The sequence below is a fragment of the Papio anubis genome, chromosome 13, assembly GCF_008728515.1.
Source record: "Papio anubis isolate 15944 chromosome 13, Panubis1.0, whole genome shotgun sequence".
NCBI classification, from domain to species: Eukaryota; Metazoa; Chordata; class Mammalia; order Primates; family Cercopithecidae; genus Papio; species Papio anubis.
Window position 1 is genome coordinate 64,472,338 of NC_044988.1, and position 13,132 is coordinate 64,485,469.

Here is a 13,132-nt window from a genome sequence, read left to right on the forward strand (position 1 = left end):
GGTGAAACCCCATCTCTACTAAAAATACAAAAAATTAGCCGGGAGTGGTGGCGGGTGCCTATAATTCCAGCTACTTGGGAGGCTGAGGCAGGAGAATCACTTGAACCTGGGAGGTGGAGGTTGCAGTGAGCTGAGATCGCGCCACTGCACTCCAGCCTGGGCAACAGAGTGAGACTCAATTTAAAATATAAATAAATAAATTTATATGAATGTATTAATTTTATCTCAGAAGGATTACTAGGTAAAGGGGTGAACATTTTTTAAACTTTTACAGATACTGCCAAATCATCTGCAAAAGGCTGGATGGAAAAAGCCACACCCCCGACAGTAACATATGAGGGCCCATTTCCCAGGCTCTTTACTCAAAAGTAGATGTATCTGCATTACAAGTATGCTTACCTAAGTGAAAAAATGGTATCACAGCAGGTTTGTGTTAAGTTTGCATTTCTCTGACTAAAAAGGTTGACCATCCTTTAACATTTTATTAAGCATTTAGATTTTCTTTTCTGTCAATAATCTCTATCCTTTGATCACTGCCCCTTAAAGAGGGTTTTGCTCTGTCGCCCAGGCTAGAGTGCAGTGAGTGCAGTGGCACCATCATGGCTCAATGCAACCTCCATCTCCTAGGCTCAAGCAATCCTCCCACCTCAGCCTCCGTGGTAGCTGGGACTACAGGCGCACACCACCACATCTGGGTTGTTTTTTTTTTTTGAGAGGGAGCCTCGCTCTCTCTCGCCCAGGCTGGAGTACAGTGGTATGATCTCAGCTCACTGCAACCTCCGCCTCCCAGGTTCAAGCGATTCTCCTGCCTCAGACTCTCAAGTAGCTGGGATTACAGGTGCCTCAACCACGTGCAGCTAATTTTTGTATTTGTAGTACAGACGGGGTTTCACCATGTTGGCCAGGCTGGTCTTGAACTCCTGACCTCAGGTGATCCCATCTGGGTAATTTTTAAACTTTTTTGAAGAGATTCACTTTGAATGTAGAGTCTCACTTTGTTTTCCTGGCTGGTCTCGAATTCCTCGGCTCAAGCGATCCTTCTGCCTTGGCCTCCCATAAGTGCTGGGATTATAGGTGTGAGCCGCTGAACCTGGCCCCATCCATCTTCTACTAGGTTGTCATAATCATTTGTAATTTTCTTATTTAAGAGGTATATGAATCTATTGCTTGTTGTGTGTAATGAAAATATTTTCCTAGTCTATGTTTTATCTTTTGATGAGATCCTTTATTTAATGGCATATTTTTGTCTTTTGTGATCCTTTTTTTTCTTTTTAATGTAGCCAGAGTGTAGCTTTAGGGTTTCCTTTATTGATGAGGTTATAAACATATATTCCTATATTTCCTAATTCTTTAGTTTTTTATATTCCATTAGACTTATTTTTGTTTATAAAGTAGGGCTCTAATTTTGCTTGCACATGGACAATTGTATTTGCTCCATTTATTAAACCATCTTCTTGCCTCTACAGTGAAATATCATCTTTTTAAAAATTCATTAAGTACTCACATATTCCTGGATTTCATGCCAATTTCATGCTGCTTTAATTACAGTATCTTACTAGAAGAGTTAGCATCTGGTAAGAAATTCTTCTCACCATACATCTTTTCATTTTTTGGCATTTTCAGTTATTCTTACGTATAAACTCAATTTTATTCGCTTCCAAAACGCATTAGTGTTATGATTGTACTAAATGTTATGTTATTTTACAAAGGACTGAATTTTATATTAAGATTTTTTCTTTCTTTTTTTTGAGATGGAGTTTCGCTTTTGTCGCCCAGGCTGGAGTACAATGGCACAATCTTGACTCACTGCAACCACTGCCTCCTGGATTCAAGCAATTCTCCTATCTCAGCCCCCTGAGTAGCTGGGACTACAGGCATGTGCCACTACACCTGTTTTTGGTTTTTGGTTTTTTTTTTCGGTTTTGTTTTGTTTTTTTTTAATTAGAGACAGGGTTTCACCATTTTGGCCAGTTTGGTCTTGAACTCCTGAACTCAGGTGATGCGCCTGCCTCAGCCTCCCAAAGTGTTAGGATTACAGGCGTGAGCCACTGTGCCTGACCTATATTAAGACTTTTTATATCCAGAAACATTATGCCATTACATTGAATATCACGGTTCTGTCTTTCAAGAAGAAATTAAGTTTTCCTTCAGCACCATAAGACAGGACTGAAAAAACAAAATTAGTTTTCTTCTTCAAAGATTATTATTAAATTGATTTCTCAGTTTATTATTAGATTTGTTCCTCAAACTGTGAAGGTTTTGTTATATTTACAAGAGGTTACTTTTCTCGATTTGCATGTCAAAGCGGTTAGTGTTAGTATGAAGATAATTTTTATTTATATTATCTTGAATATATCAACCTTACCAACTTTTAAATTCTAGTATTTTTTAAAAATTTAGAATCTCCTTTCCTAGGTATACAACTACAGGATGAGCATCCCTTATCTGAAATGCATGGGACCAGAAGCTTTTTGGATGTTTTTGAATGTTAGAAAATCTGCATTATACTTACCAATTCAGCATCTCTAATCCCAAAATCTGAAATCCAAAATGCTTAAACATTTCCTTTGAGTGTTGAGCTGGTGCTCAAAAAGTTAAAGATTTTTAGAGCATTTCAGATATTCAAATTAGGGGTATCCAACTTGAATAAGGTTCAACCCAACTATTATCTTTTTGTGTCAGCAAACTAGAACCTTCAAAAATAATGTGTGTATGTACCTATATCCTATATCTGATTTTGATGGAAATGTATGATGAATTTTACAAATAAAACTTGATTTCTGATAAACAGCCTTTATCATAAATACCACCCCCCGACCCCGACCAACTGCACACACATTTTCTTGAGACAGAGTCTTGATATACTGCCAACAGTGGAGTGCAGTGGTGCCATCACAGCTCACTGTAGCCTCAATCTCCTGGGCTCAGGTGATCCTCCCACCACAGCCTCCCGAGTAGCTGGGACTACAGGTGCATGAGACCACACCCGGTTAATTTTTGTATTATTTTTTGTAGAGACAGGGTTTCACTGTGTTGCCCAGGCTGTTCTCCAACTCTTGAGCTCATGTGATCCGCCCACTTCAGCCTCCCAAAGTGCAGGGATTACAGGCGTGAACCACCGCGCTTGGCCAAGTATCATATTTTGCTGATTCCAAGACATCAGATTGTATAGTCATTTTTCCCCATACTGAGAAAAATACTTCTATTTAAACTAACATAACAAACACTTGGTCACTTATGAGGTTTTTTTTTTTTTGAGACAGAGTCTCGCTCTGTTGCCCAGGCTGGAGTGCAGTGGTGCGATCTCAGCTCACTGCAACCTCCACCTCCCGGGTTCACACCATTCTCCTGCCTCAGCCTCCCGAGTAGCTGGGACTACAGGCACCCCACCACCATGTCTAGCTAAATTTTTTTATTTTTTTATTTTTTAGTAGAGATGGAGTTTCACCGTGTTAGCCAGGATGGTCTCGATCTCCTGACCTTGTGAGACGCCCCCCCTCTGCCTCCCAAAGTACTAGGATTATAGGCGTGAGCCACCACGCCCAGTCAGATTGTATAGTCATTTTTTCCCCCTACTAAGAAAAATACTTCTATTTAACTAACAGAACACTTGGTCACTTGTGAATTTTATATATTTATTAGAAGCACTTTAAATGAGATCATACAACACTTGAGCATTCATAAAAAGGAAAATATAAGTGAAATAAAGTAGTTAGTTCTAATAGTTCTTCACTTTCAGAGTCTGACTCTGGTGAATCACTTTTAATTTCAGTGTCATTGTCTGATTTTCCCACAAAAGGTTCAGTGCCATCAAGGGAGTTGGTGATGCAGCACTTCTTAAAACTATCCATAAAAGAAACAAAGGCTACTTGATGCTAGATTCGTAAGTCAGGGATGTAATTATACAGAGCTTGTCTACTTTTGACTCCTGCTTGGAGGTTTATGTTAAACTCACCTCCTGCCTCACCCGCTAAACACTACCACTTAATCCCATATATGAGTTAACTGCAAGCCATCTGATGCATAGCACAAGCAGTGAAGACTGTGTTACAACTGCTGCTTGGATGACACCAAGATTAGTGTGCCATCAATTTTGAGAAGCATCCATCCCAAATTCGGAGATGTTAAAATATGGAAATAGCACATTTTAAAATCAATGAAATAGGGCCGGGCGCAGTGGCTCATGCTTGTAATCCCATTACTTTGGGAGGCCGAGGTGGGTGGATCACCTGAGGTCAGGAGTTTGAGACCAGCCTGGCCAACATAGTGAAACCCTGTCTCTACTAAAAATACAAACAATTAGCTGGGCATGGTGGCGAGCACCTGTAATCCCAGCTACTCGGGAGGCTGAGGCAGGAGAATGGCTTGAATCCAGGAGGTGGAGGTTTCAGTAAGCCAAGATCGCACCACTGCACTCCAGCCTAGGCAACAAGAGCAAAACTCCGTCTCGGGGGTGGGGGAAGTAGTTTCATATTTCTTTTTAAAAACTTCATTGTAAAATACAAGCAAAGTACCAAAGTACATAAACCATGACCATCAAGACTACAAAAAAAAAAAAAAAAAAATCATCAGATGAACACTCATGTAACCATCACCTAGGTCAATGGTCAATAAACAGAACAGATGTGGTGGCTCACACCTGTAATCCCAGCACTTTGGGAGGCCGAGGTGGGCAGAACACCTGAGGCCAGGAGTTTGAGACTAGCCTGGCCAAAATGGTGAAACCCCATCTCTACGAAAAATACAAAAAATTAGCCAGGCATGGTGGCGGATGCCTGTAATCTCAGCTACTTGGGCAGCTGAGGCAGGAGAATCGCCTGAACTGGAGAGGTGGAAGTTGCAGTGAGCCAAGATCTCGCCATTGCACTCCAGCCTGGCCAAGAAGAGCAAAACTCTGTCTCAAAAAATAAATAAATTTTCTTTAAACTCTCTCAACAGTGCTTTGGTATTCCACACAGTGGTTTTAAACTACTTTTGTTAAGACTGATACTGTTCTTTTTTTTTTTTTTGAGATGGAGCCTTGCTCTGTGGCCCAGACTGGAGGGCAGTGGCGCAATCTTGGCTCACTGCAACCTCCACCTCCTGGGTTCAAGCAATTCTCCTGCTTTAGCCTCTTGAACAGCTGGGACTACAGGTGCACACAACATGCCCAGCTAATTTTTGTATTTTTAGTAGAGACGGGGTTTCACCATATTGACCAGGCTGGTCTCAAACTCCTGACCTTGTGATCCACCCGCCTTCAGCCTCCCAAAGTGCTGGCATTACAGGCATGACCCACTGCACCTGGTCAAGACTGATGCTTCTTTAGTATTACTATGATTTTTTCAGTTGTACTTTTTCTTTGAATTTTTATTATGGAGAATTTCAAACATGTTCAAAAACAGAATAAACCCCGTATCCACCACCCAGCCCTCAAACCATTAAGCCATAGCCAATCCACCTGAATATACTGCTCTGTTTCATGTATTTTGTTGAAGCAAATTCCAGGACCCTATCATTTAAAAAAAATTTCAGTATGCATTTCTAAAAAATAAGAACACTTAACCACAATAGCATTATATTTTTAAAAGAAAGTTATTTAAAATTAAGCATGCAATCACGTTCGAAATTCCAATTATGTCATCAAATAAAAATAGATGATTTTATTAGAACCTTTTCCCCTTCCTCTCAAACAGAATCAAAAAAAAGCTTTACATACTGCAAATGATTAGTATATGTGGGTTGTTCAGTGTTAATGTATCTTTTAAAAAATTGTTCATGTTCTGTTTGATTCTGGTACTAACAAAACATACTGATTATTGTATATTCATTTTTGTAACATTTTAATCTATTCAATTCTTAATTCTAACAATTATCTAAGATGCTTTGAGATTTTCTATCAATATAATCAGTTTGACTGCAAACTGACTGATGGGGTTACTGGTTCTTTTCCTATTCTTACACTTTTTTCTTCTTGTCTTTTCTGCTGGCTTAGCCTATAGAACAATACTGAATAGATACAGTAATAGTCATCATCCTGGTTTATTCCAGGTAGCAGGAAAGTGTTCAAAGTTTCACCTTTAAGCATGTTTGAAGTAGGTGAATTCACTGTAGGTCTGTTTCTATTGGTTTTCAATTATAGCCCTTTTTTAAGTCATGTACTGAGTTAATTCTCTTTATTGCTCGCTGTTCTGGAAAAATTATTGGGGGAATTATTTGAGAATCGGAAAGAAGGTTCCTTCTTTCAGGGAGAAATTGCCTCTGTTTTCTAGGCCCCTGAGGTACCCATTACTTTAAATGAATTTTCACTAATTTCAGAGTGATGTGAATTTGGGCTGCAAATTTACTTCTGTTCAGTCTTGTCCTAGTGACCAGATATCCCTTTATTCCAGGTATACAGTGATTTAAGGTGCCTGGCATTTTATGTAGGAAGGGTCTCCTATATAGGAAGTGACTCCTTAAACTTAAATGGTCTTTGATTTTTGTCCCCTTTGCCTCCTGACAGACTCAAAATTAAAATTCAGGTTTGCTCAAATGAACAAATGCCTTAAGGACAGAACTAGCACCCCATTTTCCCTTAGTTTGGGGTCTGGCAATTTCTTCTAATCTATTAGCCCTTTTGATGCTTTCAGGATACTTATAGTATTTTATCTAGCACACTCAGTTGTTCTCAAGCAAAAGGAATGCTATCAATAAGCCTTCCTACCACGTATGGAAAATTAAAGTCCTTTTTACACTTTAAGACCTTCTAATAAGAAATGATGGTTAGTTTTTATATTTCTTGCACCTATTAATATTTTTCCTTTATATTGTTGATATAATAAATTATCTTGAAAGAGTTCCTAATACTGAACCCATGCAAGATGGGTTCACTATTACGTTATTCTTTTAATACATCACAAGGTATATTAAAATAGGTTATTCCAACAGGTTATTCTTTTTTGACTTTTAGTTTTTGTAAAAAATTGCTCTCATACCTTCCTGCTGAAAACAGCCTATTCTTTTCATATACCACTAGCTATGGTTTATTATTTAAAACTTTTTCATCTGTATTCATGAGGGAAACTAGTCAACAGCTTTCTTTTGTTGTAATGTCTATGAAGTTTCATTGTTAAGGTTGTGCTAGTTTCATAAAATATATTTGGAAACTATCTTTTTCTATGATCTAGAAAAGTTTAAATTGGAATTAGCAGTCCTTTAAAGGTTAGATAAGAATTCAGATCTTTTTATTTTTTTGAGACGGAGTCTCGCTCTGTCACCCAGGCTGGAGTGCAGTGGCACGATCTTGGCTCACTGAACCTCCAACTCACAGGTTCAAGCGATTCTCCTGCCTCAGCCTCCCTAGTAGCTGGGATTACAGGTGCCTGCCATCACGTCCGGCTAATTTTTTTGTATTTTTAGTAGAGACAGGGTTTCACCACGTTGGCCATGCTGGTCTCAAACTCCTGGGCCTCAGGTGATCCACCTGCTTCAGACTCCCAAAGTGCTGGGATTACAGGTGTGGGCCACTGCGTCCAGCCCAAGATGTAATTTTAATTTTAAAGACAGATTTTGTTATGCTTTTATAATTTCTGCCATGGCTACTAGTCTGCTCAGGATTTCTAATTCTTGTGTTGTTCTGGTTTTTACATATGTAATGTTTTCATATTCCAATATACACATTCAACACGTAACACTACCACATAAATGAGACCTTGCCTTTTCTGAAATGCAGTCTTTTGTTTCTTTGGCTCCATCACTAACCACCACCCCTCCTTCACTTTAGCCCTTACCTCATAAGCCTAGTATATATTTTTCTCTATATTTTTCTCTGTGTTCACAGAGTCCTATATACAGTCATATACATACTATGTTTTACAAAATGGGACTCTGTAGACACTTTCCTCCATTTTTTTCAACTTTTTTTTTTTTTCCAGTATTTTATATCCACACTTTTATCAGGTTACAGCCACAAATAATGTAAGTTTCCTATGTGATCAATTTTTAAGTGTTTCATGAACATAATAAAAATGCCTGGCATAAGAAGAGTATCTAGATAAGATATTTTCTCAATTTGCCACTATGTGTTTTGGTTTATTATTATCTAGTGCAGATGAAAAATGATATCCTATTCTCATTAGCTTTCTCTGGTAATTTTTTTGGTTTATAAACTCACAAGATTTTCCCCTTATCCTTAAAATCCAGCAATTTTTATAAGGACATGCTTAGACACATGTCTTTTTTTTTTTTTGACCTCAGAAACTCCACAGAAAACACCACCATGCAATTGTGGTCTTCATCCTCAGGCTCTGAAGATAGGCAACCCCTCCCCTCAGCTAGTCCCTCAGTTCTTGCAGGAAGAAAAGGGAAAAATGAATTGTAGCCTTGTACCTGTCATCTCCTTAGAGACCTATGGAAACCTATAAGCAAAGATGTACCCAACTGTCTTGTTTATTGAATTATTCCAGAAGAAACTAGAAGAGGAGGAAACAGGGATATATACTCAACCCACCAGCTGTCTGCTATTTCCTATTAATCTTAAATCAGTAATTTCAAATCAACCATACATGAATTCATTCTAAGCTTTCATAACCTTGATTGTTTTTTTTTTTAATTTTTTGAGACGAAGTCTCGTTCTGTCACTCAGTGCAATGGTGCGATCTCAACTCACTGCAACCTCCACCTCCTGAGTTCAAGTGATTCTTCTGCATCAGCTGGGATCACAAACATGTGCCACCATGTCCAGCTAATTTTCGTATTTTTGGTAGAGACGGGATTTCACTGTGTTAGGCGGGTCTCGAATGCCTAAGCTCAAGTGATGCGCCTGCCTCAGCCTCCCAAAGTGCTGGGATTACAGGCATGAGTCAGCTTGCTGGGCTGATACTAATTCAACTTTCTTCTATGGAAGCTGTGTAGAATTTAAATCTCAATTCTTAAAAGGAACAAGGAACTTAAATAACTTAATTTTAGGTAAAACTAAAAGAAATTTGCAACAAAAAGTCAAAAAAAAAAAATCTCAAACTGCCACAAAATTTCAGCTTCTGTATTTGCAAGACATTCTGTTACTGTACCTGATCATGTATGTCAACCATGACTGCATTCTGCTGGGGTGGATGAGCAGCAGGATGTAACAGACGGGGAGATACATTCGGAGGGTGGAAGGCTCGAGGCTCCTCTATTGCTTGCTGCTGTGCATAAGGGAGATGGTGATAGTTTTCATCTTGACTAATGGAATTATGTCGAGACAGACGATCCCTTCTTCCTCTCTGGCGCCTGACAGGAGGACTGTAATAAATGTCAAAAAGAAAGTCATTATGTTTACTGTTGTGATCCATCAAGATTCTGTATTGTCTTTCTTTGATATCTATCAATAGTATATGCTAAGGTAAGCTTTAGTATTAAATAACTGCTAAAATTCCCCATCAGCTCTAAAAACTTACAAATTTAAACATAAGGTATATGTTTTATAAAATAATGAAAGCAAACAATATTGGTATTCATCTCTGGAAGTATTTAGAAATCACCAGCTACAATTTTTTCTTGAATCCTATGAAATTGCCCTTTTTATAAGTAAAAAATAATCTAATATCAACAATTTCATATAATTTAACCTACCATTTTCTCCCTTTTTAAACACTATAATAAAACGAACTTTAATCTATAGATATCTTGTCGGTGTTCCTCATATACCTAATAGGCACTTTTTTGTCTATTTAGCTAAAACATACATAAGACATAATTCCTACATGGCCAAAATGACACTTTTAAAAAATGAGAAGAGAAAACATGAAATAACCAAAGAACATATAATTTGCTGACAATTGCAAATAGAAACTGGGTAAACACGCAATGAATATGATTGAGAATATGATTGATAGTATCAACATAAATATTCCAAGAATATATGAAACTTTTAATTGTTAGGGGTACACACAAGGTATATACATTTATATAGAATTTTAAATTAGAATTTGTTTGTTGGTCCCGTTGCAGTGGCTCATGCCTGTAATCCTAGCACTTTGGGAAGCCGAGGCAGGTGGATCCCTTGAGCCCAGGAGTTCGAGACCAGACTGCGAAACACAGTGAAACCCTGTTTCTACCCCAAAACACAAAAAAATTAGCCGGGCATGGTGGTGCGCACCTGTAGTCCCAGCTACCTGGGTGGCTGAAGTGGGAGAATCACCTAAAGCCTGGAAAGCTAAGGCTGTAGTGAGCTGAGATCACGCCACTACACTCCAGCCTGGGCGACAGAGTGAGACCATGTCTTAAAAAAAAAAAGACAGAGGGAGGGAGAGAATTTGCTTACTGAAGCAAGCCACATTTACTCTACATGTACGAGTCATCTACATAGTTTAATAAAAATTTTATTATGACTAAACTTTCATTTTGTACTTCTCTAAACACAGTTCACCTCCACTGCTTTTTACAATGGCTGAGCACAAAAACAACTTGAAAAAGTACCCTACCTCATTAAAATTGTACTCTACATTGGGCAAAGGAGGTCAAACATCTCCCCTTCTAGGAAGAGCTCCAAGTGTCATTTCAGCAACTTTCTTTACTGAGATTGGTCACTTTTTCCTTAATCTTCCCACTCTGTTCCCCTAAATCTGTTTCTTCTTACTCCTAATTCTCCAATCTTAAGAGAACAAGGGACACTCCTTTATGAGATTAACTCACAAAGGTGCTCTTGATATTGCCCCTCCAGCTTCTTGCTCCATTAATTGTTTCTTCTAACTTTATTTTAAATATAATGCTGCTTGCATTTTTGCTTCAAACTCTACTTACTGTATTATATCGAATTCAAGATGCCCTCCACCTTAGGACTAAAAACTTTTTTTTTTTTTTTTTGAGACGTTGTTTCACTCTTGTCACCCAGGCTGGAGTGCAATGGCACGATCTCTTCGCTCACTACGACCTCCGCCTCCCAGGTTCAAGCAATTCTCCTGCCTCAAACTCCCAAGTAGCTGGGATTACAGATGTCTGCCACCAAGTCCAGCTAATTTTTTTTTTGTATTTTTAGTAAAGACAGTTTCACCATGTTGGCCAAGCTGGTCTCGAACTCCTGACCTCAGGTGATCCACCTGCCTTGGCCTCCCAACCCAAAACACTGGGATTACACGCATCAGCCACCACACCTGGCCTTGTTAGCCTTTTGTTTTTGTTTCTGTTTTGTTTGAGATGGAGTTTTGCTCTTGTTGCCTAGGCTGGAGTGCAATGCACATCCGGCTAATTTTGTATTTAGGGTACAGACAGGGTTTCACCATGTTGGTCAGGCAGGTCTCAAACTCCTGATCTCAGGTGATCCGCCCACCTTGGCCTCCCAAAGTGCTGGGATTACAGGTGTGAGCCACCACGCCCGGCTTGCCTTTTAACTGTACGTTTGTTTTATTCACCTAAAATAGGTAAAGACTAACAGCAGGTACTCAGGCCTTAACTTTGAAACAACTATACTTCCTCATGCTTATTATATTTAATAGCTATAAAATAATTTACCTGATAGCCATATACTATCTTAAAAAACATTCCCATGTAATTGGTTAATAAGGTACTGGGTAATGTAAAAGTCTTAATGTCTCACCAGAATATGGCTCAGAGACAGGTTTATGTTGTCTCAGCCGGAACACAGAATGGTGGTTTTAAGATCCCTTCTGTATTAGCCCGCTCAGGCTGCCATAATGAAACATTGCAGACTGGGTGGCTTAAACAGATACTTAATTTCTCAAAGTTTTAAAGCCTAGAAGTTTGAAATCAAGGTACCAACATAGTCGGTTTTTGGAGAGGGATCTTTTCCCTGGCTCTTGCAGACAACTACATCTCACTGTCTCCTCACATGATGGAGGATGAGTTTCCTGACATCTCTTTTTGAGACGGAGTCTTGCTCTGTCACCAGGCTGGAGTACAGTGGCACGATCTTGGCTCACTGTAAGCTCTGCTTCCTGGGTTCAAGCGATTCCCCTGCCTCAGCCTCCCCTCCCGAGTAGCTGGGACTACAGGTGTGTGCCACCACACCTGGCTAATTTTTTGTATTTTAGTAGAGACGAGGCTTCACCATGTTGGCCAGGATGGTCTCCTGACCTCGTGATTCGCCCACCTTGACCTCCCAAAGTACTGGGATAACAGGCGTGAGCTGCCACCCCGCCTTCGGCCCCACGCATCCCTTCTTAAAGGACATTAATCCTGCTGGGTAAGGGTCCTAACCTTATGACCTCATTTAACGTTAATTACACTTCCTTAGAGGTCATATCTCCAAATACAACCACACTGAGAGTTACAGCTTCAACACGTTAATTGGGGAGGGGGGGTTACAAACATTTGGTCCATAACACCTTCCTAACTCAAGATCCTGGACATGCAAACAGGTATCTCACAATGCACTATTTCCTTGGGATAAGAAATACATGACCTCCGGCAACAACTAATGAGGAAGAAACTCAGGAAGAAATGCACTCCTCTAGAATGAAAAGACAAGGGCCAAATCCCATTGTCTAAAAGTTGAACTAAACTTCAGTCATCTTTTCATACCACAGGCTCCACAGCTGTTTTTTGTTTTTTTAAATAAAAACAGTGTCTCATTCTGTCACCAAGGCTAGAATGCAATGAACAATCATAGCTAAGGCTCACTGCAGCCTCACACTCCTGAGCTCAAGAAATCCTCCTGTCTCAGTCTCAGCTTGGACTACAGACGTGCGCCAACATCCTCAGCTAAATTTTTTTTTTTTTGGTAGAGACAGTGTCTTGCTACGTTGCCCAGGCTGGTCTTGAACTCCTGGCCTCAAGGGATCCTCCCACCTTGGCTTCCCAAAGTGTTGGGATTATAGGCATGAGCTAATACTGTGCCGAGTCTCCATGGTTATGTAAGAAACATAATTAAGCTCCTAATTGCCTTACAGGATACAGAAGGAAAAGGAATGGAGTAGGAAAGGGGTAGCTCATTTCTAAGATTTCCATGTATCCTTACAGTTATGAACTACAAAATATGTCTTCTAGTAGTCAAGATTTCAGGCTAGTCCACAAAAATCTGTACCATAAAGTAGCTGATTTCACATATAACGGCATGGATGATTTTAGCCTCTTTCCATTTCTTCATCTGTCAATGATAAGCTAAATAAACTCTTCCATCCTACTGGAAATCTAAGCAACTTTATTTTTCATAAGTGAATATACGTGTATGTGT

General features: G+C 39.4%; 1 protein-coding gene across 12 annotated transcripts in view; it reads right to left on the minus strand.

Moving 5' to 3' along the window:
* The window catches only part of RNF38 (ring finger protein 38), a 144,139-nt gene that overhangs the window by 24,157 nt on the left and 106,850 nt on the right, over positions 1 to 13,132 (minus strand). For all 12 annotated transcript variants that reach the window (XM_009188493.3, XM_021927374.2, XM_021927373.2 and 9 more), the window contains one exon: positions 9,030 to 9,243. In XM_009188493.3, coding sequence (XP_009186757.1) covers positions 9,030 to 9,243 — 214 coding nt within the window. The remainder of the gene's footprint in view (positions 1 to 9,029; positions 9,244 to 13,132) is intronic.